This window comes from Alligator sinensis, unplaced genomic scaffold (assembly GCF_000455745.1).
Source record: "Alligator sinensis unplaced genomic scaffold, ASM45574v1 scaffold1189_1, whole genome shotgun sequence".
Lineage (NCBI taxonomy): Eukaryota > Metazoa > Chordata > Crocodylia > Alligatoridae > Alligator > Alligator sinensis.
In genome coordinates this window covers 12,640-35,775 of record NW_005843866.1, presented here as the reverse complement: position 1 = coordinate 35,775, position 23,136 = coordinate 12,640, and the positions used below count along the sequence as shown (strand labels likewise).

The following is a 23,136-nucleotide window of genomic DNA, read 5'->3' as shown; positions in this document are numbered from 1 at the left end:
ACTGCAGTTGTCTAATATTCTCCAGATGAGTCAAGTTCAGCCTTGGCTACATCGAGAGTAGAACCTATGACTCTGAAAGATCAGTGTGTTAATTGCCCACATCAATAGTCATAGAAGTTCTAGGTGGGTCCTTGGTTGACAACCTGCAGATTGCAGCAAAGTCAAGATACTCTGTGTGCATCTACATGTGAAATTAACGGCAGCAAAAAAATACAACACATATTGCTCTGGAGTTTATTGCTCCTAGGAACCACATTTACACATGCACCTGGGACTCCAGCATGTTGAGCTGGGTTGTAGCAGCCCCAGTGGGCAGGGAACCCAGGGGATCAGCCTGCCAACCTGGGGATGCTCAACCCCATCTCAATATGCAGTCGAGGGACTGGCTAGGATATACATGTGGACCTTTGTGTACCAGCCAGCCCCAGCAGTATCTACACATGCATTGATGAGAAGTAAAACATTCTGCCATAGGACAGTACGAGTATTAACAAGTACTAACCTATGGCAGAGTGAATGTGTTTACTACATCCTAATAGCACTGCATGTATAGATGCTGAGACATTTACTGTGGAGCTAATTAGGCAACTGCAGCAAACATCTCCTGTTGACACACCCTCTGCATACAATATTCTCTTGTGCCTGTTTGCTAGTTTAAGGTAACATGTTGCTCAGATAACAGTGATATCTGAGTACATGACAAATTTAAACTTGCTGTCAATTTGACGTCCATTTAAAGTAATTCTGCATTTTTCTCTATAATTAATGCTTAATTATTTTCTGCTAACTGTTTTGTTTTACAATCCAGATTCAGTTTCAAATATAGCTTTATTTCTACAGTGATAAAGTGTCTGCCAATAACAGCTCCAGAACATGGAAGAATTGTCATGTCTGGTTCATATGAGACGGACCAAGAATTTTCCTTCGGACAAGCCATACGATTTGAATGTAATGAAGACTATAAACTTAAGGGAGACAGAGAAATATATTGCTCAGCTACTGGTGATTGGAGTCAGGAGGTACCACAATGTATAGGTGAGAAAATAAATGCTTTTTACTTTGCTAATGTTTGTCTTTAGCATGTGTGATTTTGAAAGTACTGTTACAACTTCCGGACCATATCTGAACAGTAAACATTGTGAGATAATGTGTCTTTGGCAGATTTACTGTGCTCCAACATAGTATCCTAAGGCATACTGTGCTTTTCCAGGCAGGCTGCACCTGAAATTAGAAGCAGCAGTTGTGGCCATACAGTGCTTAAACTGGGCTTCCAGTAGTTATCACTGATGAGTTACCTTACCTGTTTTCCCAAGAAAAACAGTTTCCTAAGAAGCCCAACCATGGCAACAATATCAATCTTAGGAGATACTACAGCAATAAATCGTAGAGTTTATCGCTCTTCAGTTTATTGCTCCTGCGAAGCTTCCAAGTGCATGATTTGTATGTGCTCCTGGACCACAGCGCATTGAGCCAGGTTGCAGCAGCCCCAGTTGGCAGGGGGTCAGCTTCACAGCCTGGGGCTGCTCTGACTGATCTCAGTGTGCTGTGGATAGGCTGGCTGGAGCACAAGGGTGCTTCCCTGTGGGGCTAGCCAGCAGGTAGCCCCCGCACTGAAGCACCATCATGCCCCAGCCAGCTGGCTTGGCATCTACACGTGTGCTACTGTGCAGAAGAACTCCGCAGCAGGGTAGGACTTGTATTTACTTGCTCCCTACTGTGGAGTTTATTCAGTTTTTGTGTCCTAATAGGGGACTGAAATGTTTCCTGTGCAGTTAACTAGTCAGCTGCACAGTAAACATTTCATGTAAGCACACACAGTTTTCCCAGAACAGCATAGTGTCCTTGAGGATGCTTGTTTTGAGCACAGTAAATTGATCACATGGACATCATCTCCTTATGACACTAAAATTCTCATGAATTGGTTGCTACATGAGAGTGACAGTACTAGTTAAAAACATACTCCCAGAATAATCATTTATTATGCATTAATCAGTATGTTGATGTTCCAATCTTCAATTCATGCTGCGTGTAAAGAAAATAGTATAATGCAGGGCAATAAAACAATTTTGTGGTATGGATTAATCTCAGGCCTTCACTGTAGCCTGTACATGAGCACTCCATAGGACTTCACATGAGTACAAAAACAGAAAATGAAAGTATTTATAATCAAGACTATTTATCATTTTTTGCCTGTACCCAATAGGAAATAGACCTTCCACAGTCCAAACATGAGCTGAACCATATTTCTTCATATCCTATGATTCTTCATATGCATTTACACAGTAGTATGGTAACTTCCACGCACCAGGCACATCTACACAAAATGCCATATCGCCACAGCAACAAGCTTTGGTGACACAGTTTGTCACTACGGCAATGTAGCATCAGTGGGCACCAACTCTGACACCCCCACTACTGTGCAGTAGCAATAGGGTTAGAAACAACTCATGCACCACTAGGATTGCACAGTACTGGCTTTACTGTGCAGTCATTTAGTACTTACTAGAGCAAGTACTAAATGACTGTGCAGTACCAACTGCACAGTGGGTTGCACGCGTAAACATGTCCACTCACATATAATATGTTGCATACTTTTTTTCTATTGTGTTCAGTGGTGAAAGTAGGGTGGAGTAAATGGGGCAACTACCCCAAGCACTGACTTCAGAGGGTGAAAAAAAGTAGCTGCTCCTGTCCTCTGCACAACTGTGATTGTTGCAGCAACCAGAAGTCACTGCTGACCCTGCATCCTAGGTGCCCACCTTCATTTCTACACCATTGGTTATATTGAAATATATTTAGGCTGTGTATCCTTTGAGGTTGTTTGTTCAGTAAAGCAAAAAACAAACATTTAGGGTTTGTCTGTTTTTGTTTTTTCTTAATGTATGCCCCAGTATTCTTCCAAAGAAAGGGGATTGTATTCCGTTCTTAAGTATTAAAACATGGTAAATTTTCATTTGACCTGAAATACTATGCCACAGCACATTTGTCGTATCTTCCTTCTAAGCATATCCTTGCTTTAACACCACACCTGAGAATGGAATATGAATTCCTTTTTATTTGGAAGGAAACCCATAACAGTTTTCCAGTTTCTGAAAATAAATGAGTCAATAACATATTTGCTTATGTGGTTTTAATAAGGAAATTAAGACTGAGCCCCTGTTGTGCTCCAACTCCATAGCCTAGACAGCAGTGCATTCACCAGTGAGGCAGGAATCCTAGCAGAGGAATCCCTGTTCTAAGAACTGATGTATGCATTAATCCAATGACTATTTCTTGGAAAATGTGTAAGAAGTCCTGGGAGTAAGGACTAGAACTCAACTCCCTTCTCCTTATGAGTGCCCTAATAATTGGACTAGTGAGCACAAGAAGCATGAGTCCCTCTGTCTGGTCCCATGAATCCTGTGATTCTTCCTGCAAGTTTGTGCAGCTTGAACAGGAGGCCTAGAGAGTGCCTCTAACCAAGCTTAGTAAAGCACAGAACGGTAGCTTTCTTTAGTGCTTAGAGAAGTCTGCTAGGAAAGCGGGGAGTGAAGGTTTGAAACACCCTCAGGATAAGGTAATTTGACTTATTTTTCTTTTTTCTTGGGTGAATGCACTAACCTCCTATATAAAATGCATTCAAAATGTATAACGGTACGAGCCACCTTTTTGGATGAAGATGGCCGTACCTACTTTGTTTTGTGTGGAAGTAAATGCTGCCAGGAGCATTGCCTACCAAATTAGGCTATGCAGGTACCCAGCTGGAGGGACATCTACTGTGTAGATCCCACACAGGCTTAGAAATGATATAAAAGGGCTGACCCACTCATTTCTGGCAGGATGATGGTAACTCTGAGTATGCACAGAAGGAGAACTCTAGGTTTCTAGGCTACTTCACTGGTGACAATTCAGGGGTCAAAGTTTGGGCCTGGATTATGCAGGTTGCAATTTGGGGTTTAGCACTTGAATTATGCCTAACCCTGAATTTAGGTTTCTGAATCTTTGTGTGGGTTTGAGCCAGATTTCCTGCTAGAGGTATGACTAGTATTACTGACTGAAACAGATTTAATAAGGTCCTCATTAACATAACACATTTAGGACATTCAGGTGAAAATTTACATTTTGTTTTTTTTTTTTGTATCACTTTTATTCCAGCTCAGTACTTATGTATTTTGTTTCTCTTATCTTTAGAAATAACATGCACCCCACCAACTATTCTGAATGGAGGGGTAATGGTTCCAAGGAGACTTTACAAGGAGAATGAACGAATACAATTTAACTGTGATACAGGATTTAAGTTCAATGAAAGATCAGATGCAGTATGTACTGAAGATGGATGGAGACCAGCCCCATTATGTATAGGTCAGCTTTTGCTAATTTTATATTGTACATTGTCAGATTTCTGTGTCAGTTATATTTTCAGTGATTAATGCAGCCAATGGAAGGTGGTAAATCTAACCACAAAGAATAGCAGGTGTGTCAGCAAAATGGGAGACTAAATTCAGAAAAGCAATTCTGAAAGCATTAAAGTCATAGCTGACAAACAATTTACTGAGGTCCTGTTTTGATGCTGTAGCAAAAAATGAGTTTGGTTAGGGAAGTGATTTTACCTCTGTATACTGCAGTGTTGTAATAGGTAGTGGGATGCTACAGTTTGGTATTGATGTCTATAAAGTAAGGAAGTAGAGATAGGAGAGTGAAAAGAAAAACATAACATTTTAATATCTATCCATGCTCTGAAGGAAAGACTTCACAGTAGTTGGGATTCATAACTGAATGATTTCGTGTGAGAAGGAAGTAAAACCATTGAGGTTTTCTGGTTTACTCTTCAAGTAGTCATGATTTTACTATCAATCCTCATAAAACTATTTATAAAGAAAGAATGTGTTTATGCTATAATCACAGCAGTCTTGGCATAGCTGAGTTACCTATAAAAGGGTAGAAGTATAGTTATGAAGCTCAGTACAGGTTAACTACATGCATATTTACCTAGCTTCTTAAATAGATTTTTCAGTGAATGCTTTGTCAAGATATCAGCAGACAAGGTTCTTCGGGTAAATCTGTTACCTTTTATTAGACCAACTGAAATAGTTTCAAAAATTCTTCTTTGCAAGTTTTAGTGTACAAATGCTTCTTTAGACAGAGGAAGCATCTGCAGTTGTTTTATGCTCTTCCTGGATGGGATAGAAGCTAGAAGCCAGTATGCAAGCATGCTGGTCAGTAAAAATGCAAATGTGTGGCAGACAATGGGTTAGAACAGGTGGGGGGGGGAAAGGAAATGGTGACCTGGTGATAAAATGTAGCTGGTAAATTGTAGAGAGGTTACATGGGGTATCCAATGTTAGGCAGGTTATAATGTGCCATAAATCCAATGTCTCTATTTAGTCCATGATTTTTTGTATCCAGTAGGTGGATGAAGTAAAGTTCGTAGGCTCATCTACGAAAGGTGTTTTTTTTTTTAATTGCCTTTGTGGGTTAGAACTGAGATATGGGAGAGTATGGTTATGTCATGAGAAATGTGCCCCCATAGGTAATTGGGTATTTTTGTCTTTGATATGTTTTCAGTGTCCATTCATTCTGGTACGCAGTTGTTGTTTGGTTTCTCCTACATATTTTCCATCAGGGCATTTAATGCACTGAACGATATATATTACATTTGTGGAGTTGCAGGTGCAAGCTCCAAGAATGTTGATGGTTGTGTTGTGGGGTGTAGTTACTGGCAGTAGTGGAGATATGTTGCAAGGTTTTATATTTCTTGTCCCGACATGGTCTGGATCTATTCAGTGTGTTTTGGGCCATAGGAAGTTTGCTTCTGGTGATGATGAGGTTGACAAGGTTTGGTGCTTGTTTAACGGGTAGGATGTGTGGTTCTGGGAAGATCTCTTTACGAATTGGGTCTTCTTCTAGTGTAAGTTGCAATTGTTTGAGGATTTTCTGTATAGGTTCCAGGGAGGGATGGTACATCATAACTAATGGTGTGCAATTTATGGGGATTTTCTTTTTGTACTGCAGCAATTCTTTACATGGTATCTGGGTAGCTCTTTCAAAAGTGTGATCTATCTCTTTGTAGGAGTTTTATTGTTGAGTGAAAGCCCTTTTGAGATTTGTGAGGTGACGATCACAAGTGTTTTCCTAGGTCAAAATTCGGTGGTATTGGAGAGCGTGACTGTGTGTTACAGCTTTCTTGGTGTGTTTAGGGTGACTGCTGGTTCTGTGCAGATATGTATGTTTGTCTGTGGGGTTTTTTGTATATGGTAGTTTGTATTTTACCATTCTGGATAGTGATCATAGTGTCTAAAAGGTAATGGTGGTGTTGGAGTAGGCAAGAGAGTTTGATGGAGGGGTGTTGATTATTGAATTACTTATGGAAATCAATCAGATATTACAGATTTTCAATCCAAATGGTGATGTTATTAATATATCTAAAGCATAGCATGGGTTTGATGGTGCAGTTTGTGGCGGGCCAATAGGGTGTGCTCCTGCACTGAACCACCCACCTCACTGCACCCAACCACCTTCCTGGCTCCGAGTGCCTCCCTGGGGGTGTCTCGCATTTGGCCACCCCCCTTCCTGGAGCACGCCTGCTAGCCTGGGGGTAACGCTGTCACCACCCAGGGTCTGGACTGATCCTGCCCTACTAGGAAACACAGGCCTAGTAGCCCTTGAGGGTACTCGACCTACTTCAAGAACCACCCACCTCACTGCACCCAACCACCTTCCTGGCTCCGAGTGCCTCCCTGGGGGTGTCTCGCATTTGGCCACCCCCCTTCCTGGAGCACGCCTGCTAGCCTGGGGGTAACGCTGTCACCACCCAGGGTCTGGACTGATCCTGCCCTACTAGGAAACACAGGCCTAGTAGCCCTTGAGGGTACTCGACCTACTTCAAGAACCTGGGGTGCTTCCCTAAGTCTGAAGCACAAATAGTGGTCTCCCTTAGTCAGCCAAACCAAGGGGACCCCAAGGCGTAATCTAGACCCACTCCCAATAAGTCTCCTATGCTTGGTACAAAGGGGAACTTTATTGGTTAGAAGGAGTAGGTTTAGAATAGGGTACAGGGTAGAGCAATATCAAATAAATCCCATAGAGCAAACTAGCATGGCTGGGTAGCCTTTTACTCACACATCTGAGCTACTGCAAGCTATATACCTAGTTAGATCTTAGGTAGCTTACTCACGAGATTCCTTCTGGAAGCAGGCAGTTCATTTCGTAGATTTCATGGACACTAGGGCTGGAAGGGACCTAGGAGGATCATCGAGTCCAGCACCCCACCCCAGGGGCAGGAAGTCTGCTGGGGTCATAGGATCCCAGCAAGATAAACATCCAAATTTCTCTTGACAGCATTCAAAGTAAGTGCTTGAACCACCTCCAGCAGCAGTCTATTCCAGACCTTGGGGGCTCAGACAGTAAAGAAAATTTTCCTTATGTCCAGCCTGAAACTGTCTTGAAGGAGTTTATGACCATTCGACCTTGTCATCCCTTGGGGTGCTCTAGTGAACAAATGTTCCCCCAGATCCTGGTGAGCACCCCTGATAAACTTATAGGCAGCCATCAGATCATCCCTGAGCCTGCAATTTTCCAGGCTGAAGAGTCCCATGGCTCTCAGCCTTTCATCATAAGGTCTGTTTTCCTGACCTCTGATCATGCATGTGGCTCTTCTCTGGACTCTTCTAAGCTTCTCTACATCCTTTTTGAATTGTGGAGCCCAAAACTGGGTGCAGTACTCCAGCTGCAGCCTCACCAAGGCCAAGTACAATGGGAGAATGACACACTGGGATTTGCTTGAGAAGCATCTATGGATGCAAGTCAGCATTTTGCTTGCTTTACTAGCAGCATCATCACACTGATGGCTCATGTTCATCTTATGGTCAATCATGACCCCCAAGTCCCTTTTGTCCATAGTGTTGGCCAGCTTAGCACTGCTGAGCCTATAAGCATGCTGTGGGTTTTTCTTCCCAAGGTGGAGAACCTTGCATTTTTCAGTGTTAAACACCACCAGGTTCTCGTCCGCCCATTTCCTGAGCTTGTCAAGGTAATCCTGGATCACCCTCCTGTTCTCAGGTGTGGATGCTTTACCCCAGAGTTTGGTGTCATTGGTGAACTTGGCCAGTCTGCTTCTGACTCCAGTGTCCACATCATTAATGAAGATGTTGAATATAGGTCCAAGGACAGAGCCAAGGACATTGATCATGAGTCCAAGAGAGAGAGCAAGTTTCAGATGGTCCAGCTCTTCTCTCTCTGAGTTTTCATCATGGCTACTGCTCCTCCTCATGGGCAATCTTTAACTTATATAGATCTTATGACCTCATTTATCTGGTCCAATTAAGGCCAGCACCTGTTGGCTGCCAGCCAACACTGGTTGCCTGTTAGACTACCAGGGTCTCTAGCCCCCTCCCAGTCATGTTGGCATTGCTTAGAACAATAGGGAGCATATTGCTCTAAGCCCTTCACCCAGGTATGCAATGCCAGTTATGTAGGCAGATAGAGCAGGTTTCCTTCCTCCTTCAGGAATGTATCCAACTCAAGTTACCTAAAGAGATGTGATATCTGCCCTCTGCAGGCACCATGTTAACCAAATTGTTACATAGTAGAGTTTTGTCACATAGACAGAGGTGGCGTTCTGCCACACAGTTCTTGAGGAATTCTTCTTCCAGGTGGCTTATAAAAAGGTTGTCATATTGTGTGGCCATTTTGATGCCCATGGGCTGGAGGAAGTGTTGGTTATTGAAAGTGAAGTTGCTGTGTGTGAGGACGAAACATATACGTTCAGTAACTTCTTTAGGTCCATACTCTAAGTTGTAATCTTGCTCTTGTAGGTATGTAAGGCAGGCTTGGATGCCATCCAGGTGTGGGATGTTGGTATATAAGCTGGTATGATGATGGGCAATCGCTTACGAACAAGTAAGATTGTCTTCCAAGGATCTTAATAGTGAGATTGCAGGTGGCTCCATAGCCCAATTCTAGATCCACATGTCTTGTCACAGTGAGAACAGGTGTTTCCAGGAGTGATGGGCACTGTGTTGCTACATTGGATGTTTTGATGTTCTTTTCACTTGTTCTTCTTTCCCTCTTGTGTCTGTTGACAAGCTGTTTCAAAGTATTGAGGTCCCTCCCAAAGAAGCTTCCTCCATTTTGGTCAATCCTGAGTGAGGGTCTCCCAAGTGTTGATGTCGATGTTACGCCTCTTCATATTTGCCTTCAAGGTGTCTTTGAAGTACTTTCTTTGCCCTCCGGTACTTTGCTGACCTTCTTTCAACTATGAGAAAAAAGATTCTCTTTGGAAGGCGGGGGCAACATGACCTGTCCAGCAAAATTGGTTTTGGATGATCATGGCCTCAATGCTGTTGGAATTTACTTTGGCTGAGATGCTGATGCTTGTGCATCTATCCTCCCAGCTAATTCACAGGATTTTGTGAAGGCAGCCTTGGTGGTACTTTTCCAAGCCCTTGAGATGTCTTCTGTATGTGGTCCAAGTTTCTGAGCCATGCAGCAGAGTTGGAATGACAATGGCTCGATAAACCAATGACTCGATAAGCCAAGAGCTTCATTTCAGCAAGGATGTCATGATTTAAGAAGACACTCTTACACAGGCGTCCAAAGGCTGCGCTCATACATTTCAGACGGTGTTGTATTTCCACATTGATGTCTGCCTTTGATGAAACATTGTTGTTGTTATGGTGGTTGTTGTGGTCTTCATTTTGGACTTCAGCTTGTTGAGGTTGAAGAGTCTTCCATCCATCCTATACACAATTTCAATTGCAGGTGGAAGTTTTCTATCGATGAGGTGCATTATGGCTGAGAAGAAGATGGAAAACAAAGTTGCAGTGATGACACAACCTTACTTCACTCCAGTTTTCACCCCAAGTGGTTCTGTTTGATTCCCATTTGTAACAGGGGGCTTTCTCAGGGCCGGTTAGCTGTTGGCCCGCCCACCTGTTTCCATCTTCTTCTCCAACTGCCCGCCTCCTCATCTGCCATGACTTGATGATACATAATTATGGTGTTAATTAGGCAGGAGGATGCCCATTCTTGCCCCGATGCCAGGAGGTGCTATTTGAAGTTCAATTCCTACCCTATTGACACAATACTCCCAGCCTACAGCCAGACCAAGCTTAGCCCTCGTTGTCAGGCCTCAGACACACACACATTCATACTGCCCTCCTCTCACTAGGGCCTGTCACACTCCCCCCTCTCTCACAGGGTCTCTTTCATGCATTGACAACTTGTACCACCTTGCATCCTCTCAGAGAATGCCCTTTCAGCCATAGGCTTTATCTAGCGCACACCTCAGGTGGCAGATATACCATCTTTTGGGCCTCTCCCGCAACCCTCACCGGGGTAGTGACCAGCCACTTACCCAACTGGGTCCAAGCTTGCCTTGACCCCTCTCAGGGCAACTCTACACACTTGTACACACATACTGGGCTCCCAGCCCTCTGGTCACCCCCTTACTGGGGCCCCTCATCTCTGCCTCTTCACTGGGGCCACAGGGCTTCCTTCCCCGGTGGGGGCTCAGGTGGCCGTAGACGTGCCTGGCTCCGTCTGGGTCTTACACCTGCCTTGGGCTCATGTGGCTGTAGGTGTGTCTGGCCCCCTAGTACCCACTCTATTGTGGGGGCTGGGGTTAAGGTCCCCCAACCTGCCTTTCACCAGGGTGGCAACTGGCCTGGCATTTCCTGGGGGCCCACTGGTGCACCACTGGGAACTCCACTGGGCCACCCACTCCTGGCAGGGTGCAATTTTAGGTCATGCCCAGGACCAGGAGCCTTCAAACCATCCCCTTAAGCTCCTGCCCTTACCTCCAGGATCTGCCCTGCCACACTGTTGCTTGCTGACATATTGTCATGGAGAAGTCTCAGAACACTGATTAACTTGTTTGGGCAGCCAATTTTGGACAGGATTTTCCATAAGGTGTCACAATTTACAGAATTGAAGGCTTTAGAGAGGTTTTTGAAGGCCAAATAGAGGTCAATTTTGCTCATGACACTTCTCCTATTTTTGACGTGATGTAAAGATCGTGTCCACAGTTTCTCCAGATGGTCGGAAGCCACTTTGAGATTCTGGAAGAATTTCTTCCTCAAGTGGGAGAAGGCAGTTAGTGAGAATACAGGTGATGACTTTCTCAGCAGGTGCCAACAATAAGATGCCTCAGTAGTTTCTGCAATCAGCTCTATCCCCCTTCTTGAAGACGGTAACAATCAAGGCATCCCTTAGGTCAGCTGGGATTTCTTCCTTGTTCCAGATTAAGGATGAGGACATGAAGCTGATGTGTAAATTGTTCTTCTCCACTGAAAATCTCTGCAGGTATTCCGTCAACACCGACTACTTTGTTATTCTTCATTTTCCCCGATGGCACTCTCGACGTCTGCTAGGGTAGGTGGCAAACCAAGGTCTTCTCTGACTCTTTTTTATGGAAAGTTGTTGATCTTATCTTCTTTGACAGTTGAGTCATGATTCAGAAGGTCTTGGAAATGTTCTTTCCAGTGAGCATTGATGGATTGGTTGTCTTTCAGGAGTGTTCCATCCTTTAATCTTAGAGGATTAAGGCCTGGAGTGCTAGGGCTGTAGACAGCTTTGGTAGCACTGAAGATACCATGAATGTCAGAAAAATGTTGCATTTCTTGTTGTTTCTGAACCCACCACTCATTCTTCAGTCCATGTGTTCTCCTCTGCGCTTCTGATTTTGCTCATTGGTGTGCGTTTTTTCTTGATGGCAGAGTTGATGGCATTCTGCCAGGCACAGTAAGCTTTCCATTTCATGTCGATGAGATCTTGAATTTCAGTGTCATTTTCAGTGCTATAGCTCCTCCTTTATATAAGCTGGTAACATCTGTGGTGGCTAGGAGGGTCTTGCTGTGAAGGTGGTGTATGTTTTTAAGGTTTTGTAGAAAGTCTATTGTGTTTTGGACAAAACTCACTCTTTGGGTGACGAGGTTTTAGGATTCATATTGCCACAGTGAGATGCAGCATACAGAGTAAGATGGTTCTGGAGTCTGACCCAACATGGCACATCTTATTTTCTTCTTTTGGGTTCACATATCTTTCCCTTTTAGCTGCTATGGGCAAGCTTTCACAGCAGGATTAGAGAGTGTTCTTTGTCTTGCCTACCTTATGAAATGGTACTTGGGGCACATTGCTAGGAAGTAAGAGATGTGGCTGAGAACCTTGATCTACCACTCACTGGGCATTATTATACAGAAGTGTAAAAGGACTGGGTATCCAGGGGTGGCTGTGAAATGATGGCAGTATGGTGGCAATATGGCTCCTGCCTGGCTTGATCTCTAAGATACTTTTCCTCAATTCCTTACCTGTCATGCTTTGTTCTTATTAAAAAATTAAGGAAGGGAGGATGCCCAGAGATCTTAGAGTAAGCCCTACTCAACTTCAGCCACAAGCCCCTCCCAGACCCCACTGGTTTCAATTTTGCCCTTGAGCTGAGTTGGCCCTCTCAGCCCATCTGTGCCCCAGGGCATTTGTAGCTTTAAGGGCTAAATACGTAGCTCAGACTACCCCTTACACCATGCCTATACCTCACAGATGTTGTTGCACTTCTATTCCCTTTGCTGGGGCATCAGCCTTCTCAGCCTCCACCCCTTTTCTCTAGCCGGGCCTTCTAGCCTGGGCCCACTGTGCTAGGCCTGGCTTCTAAGCACCAGCACTTATATTAGGGCAAGGGGACCAGAATTAAAGTACTTATCTCAGCCCTGCCCTGGGTAATAAGCCCACTATGGCTTGGTCTGGGTCCCTTGGCCCTATCTCAGCCCCACTTTGGGCACTGAGCCTGCTCCAGGTCTCTTGGCCCAACATCCTTCCCCTCCCTAGACTACCTTAGTCCTTCTCTGGGTGCTGGCCCCTCTGGCCTTAGCTGGGCCCTACCTCTGAGAGCTGGCCCCTCTGCCAAGCCACTGGCTACACCTTGAGCCTGAGCCCTTGCAGGACTCAAAGTAGTCACATGCCTCCTGGGCAATAAAGGACCTCTGAACACCCCCCACCCCCCGGTCTAAAACTGTAACCCAAAAGAAGCCCTCTGGCTATAACACAAATCCCCAGATGTAACCCCAGGTCCTTGGCTGTATCACTCAACTCCACCCTACCCTGAGTCCTAGTCCCCTGGAAATCAGCAACATTTCTATTTGCATTTATCCCAGGGTAGTCCAGGCAGCAACCACAAGCTTCTCTGTAGCGCTCATGTCCTGGAGCTCTTCCCTCAGCAGTTCCCAAAGCTGGACTGACTGCTCTGCCTCAGGCCCTGGGTTTATATGGCTGGAAGTGCTTGCTTTGTGTCCCTCAGGCCGTGGTTTTATAGGGCTGGAAGCCACTGCCCCGTTTGGTCATGTGACTCCCTGAGTTACCACAGGTGCTTTCTGATTTAGGTTGCCAGTTCAACCCCCGAGGAAATTACTGCTGACCTCTGCTGTAACAATAGTTTGTCTCCTGTGCAGGGCACTAGCCCAGTGCGCTACTGCTGTGGTACTAGCTTTCTGATTTAGGTTGCCAGTTCAACCCCCGAGGAAATTACTGCTGACCTCTGCTGTAACAATAGTTTGTCTCCTGTGCAGGGCACTAGCCCAGTGCGCTACTGCTGTGGTACTACTGGTTTAGCAGTAAGTACTTGTAGCAGGTAAATTCTGAGGTACTTGCTCCCTGGCTGCTCATAATGGGCAGCTTTCTCCCTCCTGGGGCTCTCCCTGCTGCTCCTTCACCCTTAAAGTTACAGGAGCCGCTTGGCTCTATAATACTTACTTGTAGAGGTCAAGGAACATGTTAGGATATAGCAAGCAGATATGCTTTTCAACCGCAGACCTTCCCCCAGTAGGAGATATAATGTTAGAACAAGAAAAGTGTTTAGCAATCAGGTAATGACCCTACATCACCTATTAAAGGTAACCATGTCTACACTGAGCAGTGCAGTATAAATCATTGAAAAGGGGTTGAATTTACAGTCCGAGGTCCCATCTACAAGTTACACTTAAGTGAGATTAATCAGTTAATCATGCACTAGGTGGTTGCCCACTTACAAATTCAGTTAATTAATGGTGTGATGAGAAGCAGAACAAGCTGCAGAGTTATTCTACAAAATATGTGTAATATCTTTTGTAGTTGCTTCCTATCACACCACTAATTGAACGTGTTGCCAGGGCCCCCTGTGTCTGAGAATCCTGTCACCTGATCAAAACTCCCAGCTCTGGGGGACTTTGTTCATTCCTGTGGCTGGGAGACCATAGCTTATGAGGTGTCCCAGCCATGGGGGTGCATGGTGCAGCCCCTGGCTGGGAACCCAATCAGCTGAGGGGGCCCCCAGCCATGGAAACTTGCTTCTTGCTGGTGCAGGGGAAGCCTGGGAACAGGGCCCCCCTGTACAGGCAATAAGATACAATGGGAGCTGATTCATGATTGTGTGCCTTGTGCATTCGAACCCATTGCGCCTTTATCTGTACTTGTAGAGATGCACTAATGTCCCATTTCCAGTTGTTAATCTTGTGTGTTGCTTTCTGTTTAGAAGTTACATGTGATCCTCCAAAAGTGGCTGATGGTAGCTTTGTCCCTTCAAAGACAATATACAGAGAAGAGGATGTAATCACAGTGGATTGCAAGCATGGATTTCACTTTGACTCATTCAGTGGGAACACAGCTCAGTGCACCAAGAATGGCTGGATACCTGTTCCAAAATGTGTCTGTATGTTGTTTTTGCATCTTAACAGGTTTATAAAATATCAGAACCAAAACTGTATTATGACAAATTTTAATTCAAACAGGTCATGACATTTTGTTTTACAATACAAAAATGAAAGGTATTTGCAAATACTTTGTTCATTTTACAATAGGGACAAAGTTCCTTCTCAAATGCTTACCCAAATTATGCCCAGTGATTGCAATGAGACAGTAAAAACTGAGCAAGGACTTAATAATTTTGTCCACTGATGATTAAACTAAGTGACATCTGTTTAAAACAGAGATAAAAAGAAATCTTGGAGCCCAATTGTTTGGTTATAAAATATCCTTCTGATAATAAAGTTCAAGATTTCATGACAAACCTGTAGATTCTGAGACAATGAAGAGGAACTTTATTATGTAGATCATCTCATTCTTGTGCAAAAGGAACTGGTACCTTCCAGGTTACTGACCTATCCAGAGCTCACATACTGTATACAATAATTTCTAAGGCTAGTAAGCATGGCTGGGTGAATACCAGAGGGGCATGAAGCACCTCTTTTTTAGGGGTTAGGGGACTTGCTTCAGATGTGGAACACCTAGGTCCCATTCCTCCCTCTCCATTAGCAATGTGAAGCAACTTGTTCCAACTCTAGTAGGTTCCCTTAAATGCCTTGCTGCAAAAAATTCTGGTGTGTTTCTGTCTTGATCACAGCTGTTGAGACTGTGCTACTTTGCATCATGTAGGCAGGGCACTACCATTTGATTTCCTTAACCTTAACCAGTGTGTTATGGACTCATTCTCTCCATTTCTTTCTTTATCTTTGGCCCAACTAATATTTAAATACTTTACACAAAATAAAACAAGTACAAAAGACCATACTGAGAGGGATCTAACCCTAACTACTATACTGTCTATTAATTAGAGCACTCACCTGGTATGTGGCACATCTTAAATCCCAATTCATGCAAAAGAGAGATATGAACCTGACTGTCCTACTTCCCCAAGTGAGTGCTTTAACTACTGAGTGTTGAGTGAAAGCAAGTCCTCTACTTCTCAGTCATCTCTGGTTTTGTAAATACAGGCAACCCCTGCTTAGAGCTCTTAATTGGTTCCTGAAAAACCAAGCATTAAGCCAAACGAGTGTCAAGCGAAACCAAAAGTATTTGACAATCCAAGATGGCGACTGCAATTGTTTTTATGACCCAAGATGGTGAGTGTGAATGTTATAGCAAAACTCACTGAGTGCTAAGTGAAATCAGGTATCAATTTAAAATGAGCCTTATAGCGAAGTAGTGCTCAGCAAAACAGCATTAAGTGGGGGTTGCCTGTACTGCCTGCCACTAGCTGGGCATATCTACATGTGCCATAAGGGGACAGCAGTAAAATGCAGAGCTTATTGCTCTGCCGTTTATGGCTCCTGGGAAGCTCTCAGGCATGCATATGCACCCAGAGACGTCCCTAGGGGTGTGCAGGGACCGGGGCATATTAGCCTGGGCAGGGCTGGGGGGCGTGGCATGCGGCTGGAGCTGGTGGCACATGGTAGCCATGGCACACCCTGTACAGCACTGTCCATGAGGCCGCGCAAAGCGCAGGGCCTGGGGTGGTTGCCCTGATTCGCACACCTTTATGGATGGCCCTGTGTGCACCTGGACTGTAACACATTGAGCCGGGTTGCAGCAGTGCCAGCTGTCAGGTGTCCTGGGGGCCGAGCTCACCAGCCCAGGGCTGCTCCAACCAGGCTCAATGTGCTGCAGAGGAGCTGGCTGGGGTATGAGGATACTTCAGCACAGGACTGGCTGGCAGGCAGCCCTGACCCTGATGCACCCTCATGCCCAAACCACCTGGTCAGTGTCTGCACATGTCCTACTGCCACCAAAAAAACGTCTGCAGCAGGATAGGACTTGTATTTACACATCCTGCCCTGCTGAGAAGTTTATTAGTTTTGTGCACCCTAATAGGGTGCACATGTACACGCTGAGACATTTTCTGCATGTTAATTAGTTGACTGCACAATAAACATCTCATGTAGATGCTCTAGATCTTCTTTTCAATTGCATCAACTTACTAGTGACCTAAAATCAAGAAGAAAAAAAAGTCCAGCTTGCTTTGGATTGAATGAAATGATTGAACCAAAACAAATTCCTTGGGGTTTTTCAGTCAGGCAAGAGAAACTGAATTTTTCATGATTTCAGTTCAGTTACCAACCAAAAAATACTTTTTGCATTTCTAGCATTTTACAGTTCTGACAGGCAGAAAAGGCTTTTGTGGGATGAGAAATAAGTAATCCAAGTCATAATGTATTTCCAGGGGCATGTCTACACAGGACATTTAATAGGCAGTTGACTAATGAACTGTGCAGTAAACAAGTCCTAATTTGCTGCAGAGTATTTTCACACCCAGCACCGCAAGTGCAGATGCTGTGGCACAAGGGTGCTTCAGTGCCAGGGCTGCCTGCAAGCTAGCTGCATGCAGAAGCAACCTCTTGCCCCAGCCAGTCCCTCCACAGCACACTAAACCTGGTTCGAGCAGCCCCAGCTAGAGGGCAGACCCCCATGGTTCCCCTGCCAGCTGGAGCTGCTACAACCCAGCTCAATGTGCTGTGGTCCAAGTGTACATGTAAACCACACACCTGGGAGCAAGAAATTGTGGAGTAATAACCTTTGCAATTTACTGCTTCCTCCTAATGGCACGTGAAGATGTGTCCCCGAATGCCTTAATTTGGTTAATGCAGCTTCCAAATTATAAAGTGTAAAGCTGGGGAGAAAAAAAGTGTTGTGAAAATTTGCAACATTATTATTTCAGGTTCTTTCATGCGTCTCATAATAGTTTATTTTAAACTTCTGTTTCTGACAGTGCAACCTTGTGGCTACACACAGGTAGAAAATATTGAATTAAGTGGCTATTATCAAAGCAACAGAGAACGAGCCTTTCCAGCAAAGACAGGGTCATCAATGTACTACAGGTGTGCCCAGGGTTATGTAACTGCAACTGAGGAAAATTGGGTTTTAATCAGATGTACAAGAGATGGCTGGGATCCTGCACCAAAATGTATAAGTAAGTAAATGTAAAATTGTGTTATTGCCTCAAATCCTCTTTCACTATAAGTACTAATCTCAAGCAGAGAAATGGTGGTGTTTGATAAAACTGCTCCCTTATTCCCCTGTACTCCTCCACTAAGACTGTCATTGAAGGACATGAATATGTCTCTTTTGAAAGGAGTGCCTCACACAATGGGCAGCAGCCATAGAGGGTATGGGTTTTGCAGAAGACTGCTGTTGTCTGTTCTTTTAGTTAACCTGCTCCCTCCCCTGTGCTGGCCCTTGTCACCTCCCCCAGCATTTCTACCCCTTTAGCAAGGGGAAAGGGGGGCCCTTTGAGAGCAAGTGAGTTGTGGAGAGGTGCTTAGGCCTAGCTAGGTAATCAATTATGGGTAAGGATCATATGTAACCTGTAAGGTAGAGGCCCACAGGGGAGAAAATAATGAAGGATGTGGTGTTTAGGGATGTTCACTTCAAAGGAAACTGTTTGCTAGGTTGAAATACAGGGATTTTTTCCCTTCTGCCCCCCTACAGTGTGTGTGCATGTCTGTGTGTGTTTCTCTTTGTGTACATATGTATATCTGCAAAGAAACATGCAGGTGTGCTCACTTGATGTATGGAAATGTATTATTTCCAAGACAGTCTTTGTGGCCTGCTGTAGCAGCCACTGTTTGGGCTCAATCTGTTTTTCTTTTTTTTCTTTTTTGAGGGGTCCTTCTTGATGGTAACATTGCGAAGTACTGCTTTCAGATGTTCTGGATGCAAAATGATGCAAACCCATAATACTCCATTTTGTAGCACTCCAGATGTAATAGGCACATATTTAAGGTGACCTATGTAGCTGATTGAGGACTTCTGTAACATCAACAGAAAAGTGGATTGACACATGAAGCACCTAGACAGCCCTATGCCATTATCACTTTTCAGCTTCAATTTTTCATTCCAAACTCTCTTCTTACTATCTGGAAACCTTTCATATTTCAAGCTGATTCAAAGAAAGGCTACAAAAAGGCTGGTGTTTTTCCACAAGCATACTCAAGCTACAAGGCAAAGGCAGTTTAACCATTCCAAGCTCTCCAGGAAAATTAAGGATTCATGAAATTCTAAGATTGAGAAATATCATGAAAATAACAACCATGAAAATATCATGAAAATAACAATCTGTTCCCCATGAGCAAAATGATTTCATCCACCCCATCTGGAAAATTGTCCTTAGATACACAGCTAATGCCTAAATAAGTCTCAAAGAATATCATAAAGGCATGATCTATATCTGAGAACATGAACAACTCCTAGAATAATAAACAGTCACAGGTAGCACCTTATAAACAGGCTGTGGAAATCACATTTTCATTTCTCCTAGGAAGATATTAATATCGCTGTCTTCCAGGTATAGCCAAAGGTGTAACAAAGATTGTAGCCCCCTGTGCTGCACTGACACAGTAATAAACAGTCTTTGTCCCAAAGAGCCTGAAATCTAAATTTTCAAGAAAAAGAGTGAGAGAGAAAGGCACAGAAAGATTAAAAGTTCATAGAACAGGTCCATTGCAGAAGCATTCATGAATGACACGTGTCCCTAGAGGTGAAAGAATCATCACCACCACTGGCTGTATATCCTCACTAAAAGCAATAAAGGGCCTGACACTGCAGTATGTTTGGGGCAGGAAGACCAACAAGGGTCAGGCACAATGCAGTCCATGTTCTGCTACTATGTGGCTCTGTTAGGGATACTTGAGACATCCCATAGTGTTGTTATCTATCACACTGTGCACTGCACACTCATGGGCCCAATGCAGAGTGAGAACGGTGACAATGACAATGAGGACAATGATGAAAATGAAGGAAACGGACATTGAGGAGCGTGAGGATATCTGCTTTGTGGACTTGTTCCCCAGCCAGGTCCCAATCCTGACCAAAACCATGACCCAAACCAAAACCCAGGAGACACGAGATGGGAACAGTTTGAACAAGCCCCTCATTGAGAATATGGAATGATCAATCTGGCACTAACTGCTGGCAAGTTTCAGAAACTCTGGGTTACAGAGTGACTGGTGGTGTGTTCAAGGGTCCAGGAACACGGGGGTGGTAATAGCTCAAGAGTGACTTGGGGCTTTGGGCTGTCTCTTGGCTTTGGGGTGCCTTTGGGCTCTGGGTATGGTGAAGTGGTGAAACACATGGGTTTCAGGCAGTGCATATTGTCCCTGCCCTTGCTGTTTACCAGAAGGATGGGGCCATTGTGTTCCATATAGTGCAGGGAAAGTGTGAATTGGTGGCACATCCATGCTTAGGCCACAGGATTTTAGGTTCCTGGCCCAGTCACAGATTAATGGTCCAGGTAAGGTACTCAGTGGCTGAGAGGGGGTATTCAGTGACTTATTCAAGGGTTAAGCATTTCATGTAAATCACAGGGTGAAAACCCAATCCATCACCCTACCCCACAACTGGGCCACATAGTAAAGACCACTTGGAGCCCACTTCTCTTCCTCTGGGGATGCCCTGCATGCACCACAGTGAATCAGTGGATGTCAGCCCACTTGCAGCCCTTTTTTACTGCTGGGTGAATTCCACAGGCCTTGGGACAGGCTCAGCAGAGCGAGATCCAATCCCCGAAACAAATTTGCAGTACTCAAACATACAAAAATGTACAATCACAGGCTTTTATTTATGTGCATATAAGGATCCACATTACTGCTTCCCATAAAGGCAGTGTTGGTACTGTCAGTGTCAGACCCATATACTGCTGTGTGGATCCTAGGAGAAGAGGGGTTTGTCAGCAGGGAATGCTGTCATTTTTGGGGGTGTCACCATTTAGGACATTAGCTATCTCCCTCACCACGGGGAGAACCCCACCAAAAGCTGGATTTCTGTCTATGGACACAAGCAGTACCAGTCAGAGGAGCTGCTGAGAACTCTTCAGGAGACTTCTGTGGCTCTGGATTACCAATTCTTAGAAGTGGCACAGGTACAGGAGAGATGGTCAGGGAGGATCCAGGAACTGGCCCTCCAGACTCAAGCCTCCACCCATTTGCAAGGGAGTCAAGCAAGCCCTTGCTGGTACTGCTGTGGAGTCATGAAAATTCTTTTTTTGACAAGGGTGGCTATTGCCATGGAAAGGGTGGCTACTGCCACAGAAGAGTAAGTTTCCACCTACTCTCCCCAACTTGACCACAAGCAGTGCCCCCAGTTTCATGCAAACATGGGCTACCATGGACACTGACCACCACCCCACTTCCCCACCCCTCCACTTCTCTCTGCCCAGCAATTTCCACCAAATGTTCAGTGAGAGTATCAGGTGGGTGTCTAGGTGCACTGTGTGCACTCATCCCTATACTCCAGCTGCTGAAGATGTCCAGAGATTTGCACTCCTCCATGTGGCTAGATGACAAGCAGTCAGTGGAGGTCTGAGCAGAAGATCTGCTGAAATATGTATTGGATATATGCAAAAAAGGCACTCCAGTCTGCTCCCTAGCCCTCTAGCAGCAAGTCAGAGCAGGTCAGACATTGTGAGAAATGTTACTATGTGACTGCTCAGAACATGTTCTAACTTGAATGCCACTTAACTTTCCACTGACTTAGCACATACACGTTGTAATACGTAACAAAGTCATGAAAGAAGTGAATTTGCAGGAAGGATCCGAAGGCACACCCAGCCTGGGAGGCTTTGGCTATTTAGTGTCCTGATAAAAGAAGAAAGCTCTGACTACTTAAGACCTTTCAGTCATATTGAACTTGTCAATTGCTGCATTCATGGCAACAGGTGAAAAGGGGTTAAGAAAAATGTACAGAAGGTTGGAATGTAAAGTCTCAACCTTCTTTGCCTCCAGACTATAGCAGACATGGGGGCAAAAAGGGGGAATGAGTGTGCTTAGTTTTCAGAAGGTATAAACGAGACCAGCTCACTCTTGACTCCTATAAGCCTTAGGGGTTCATGTTGAATTCCTGATGACAGTAAAGTCAATGACAACTTACCACTGACTGCAGGAAGGCCAGAAATGGAAGGGATGAGGTGAGAATAGATGAGTTCCAAGTAGGACTCTGAAGATGCATGAAGGAAAGATTCTTCCCAAACATACAGCATAAAACTGTCCTGGTAAAAAGTCTTGAGGAGGAAAATAAATCAGTGGTCATGTTGTGGCAGGATCTGAGATGCAAATCTGAGCCCAACTGAAAAATAATTGTTCAAATTAGCTGCCTCCAAGATAAATATTGTGAACATGGTTTGAAAGGCTCAGCCCTGACATCTCTGGATTTTACCAGTATCACTTCACATTACTCCAGGGAAATCTCAGAGCCCGTGCCCTGCACAAAATAGGGAAAAGGAGCCTTTTTCTGCAACCAGGTTTTACCATAGGCTGGGGTCATGATCTAGCAATGTTTTCTACGGCAGTGTTGCATCAAGATGGCATGATGTAAACAAACCCTTCACACCTTACTTTTGGTTTGGTTATAAATTCAAAAATCTTGTCAGCTGCTGCCTGACCCTGACCACAGCGCTAATCGAGTGCTGTGAAACAGATCTGCCTGTGAGCTTGGAGATTCAGTACCATTTGGGTTCTGCAGGCTGGTTTGTATTTTCGCATTCTTTATTTTGAGACTGAGTCTATGAGAGAGCTAAGAATACCTGTAAGTAAAATAACTTGAAGGAGCAGTATCATGAAGTCTTCTTGAAACTAGTGCTAGAGATCAATATTTCAGACATGTATTAGGCCATGGTTGGTGTAAATGATAATACATTTCAGAAGTCAGCTAATGGTGAGGCTGAGTCAGGTGATAGTCTGGTGTATTAGACCTGATTTTCCAGAGCCTTGCACCTTGTATGATATTGTACCCTATGCACAGGTATGACACAAGGTGCAAGGCTGTGGGAAAACTTTTGCATCCGATTTGAAAATGAAGTTCTTTTTGGTATCAAGTACCACTGTGTTCTGCAGCACACAGGTTAATTTTGCCCTTTTTTTTGTAATTCTTAGCTGATATTTAAAGGATTTATTTTCCACTCCCCATCCCGCTTCCTCCAGCCCTCTTTGTACATGCCTGATTTCCTGTGATTAACCCTATCTGATCTTTTTACTTTAGAAACATGTTCTTTCCCGCGTTTGGAAAATGGTAGAATCAACTATAGCTCTTGGAGAAAATTCAAAGAAGGTGAAACAACTTCATATTCATGTTACCAGGGCTATAGCCCTGAAAATGAGCAAGACAGGATTACATGCACTAAGAATGGCTTGTCGCCTACTCCAAGATGTATCCTTGACCGTAAGAAGCACCTGTGTTTTATTGACTAAACTCTATAGCTGTTATTGTCATAACTTTCTTAGGATAAATACAAAAATAACAACTCTGTAGGTGACCTGCCATGATGGTATATGTTCCTGAGCCAAGGACTTGTGGGATAAATAGATCACCACAACCTTTGACCTTTGTCAGCTCCACTTGTTGTGCCATGTGTGGTATTTCAATTGTAAA

At 44.4% G+C, this 23,136-nt stretch overlaps 1 protein-coding gene across 1 annotated transcript; it reads left to right on the top strand.

Moving 5' to 3' along the window:
- Positions 1-808: 808 nt before the first annotated feature.
- On the top strand, positions 809-19,665 carry LOC102378843 (complement factor H-like; the record flags this gene model as incomplete). The annotated part of the gene is made up of 5 exons (XM_025195800.1): positions 809-1,035; positions 4,171-4,341; positions 14,477-14,653; positions 18,380-18,407; positions 19,467-19,665. Coding segments are annotated over 5 exons (802 nt in total), but the record flags the coding sequence as incomplete, so codon positions are not given.
- Between the last annotated feature and the right edge of the window lie 3,471 nt (positions 19,666-23,136).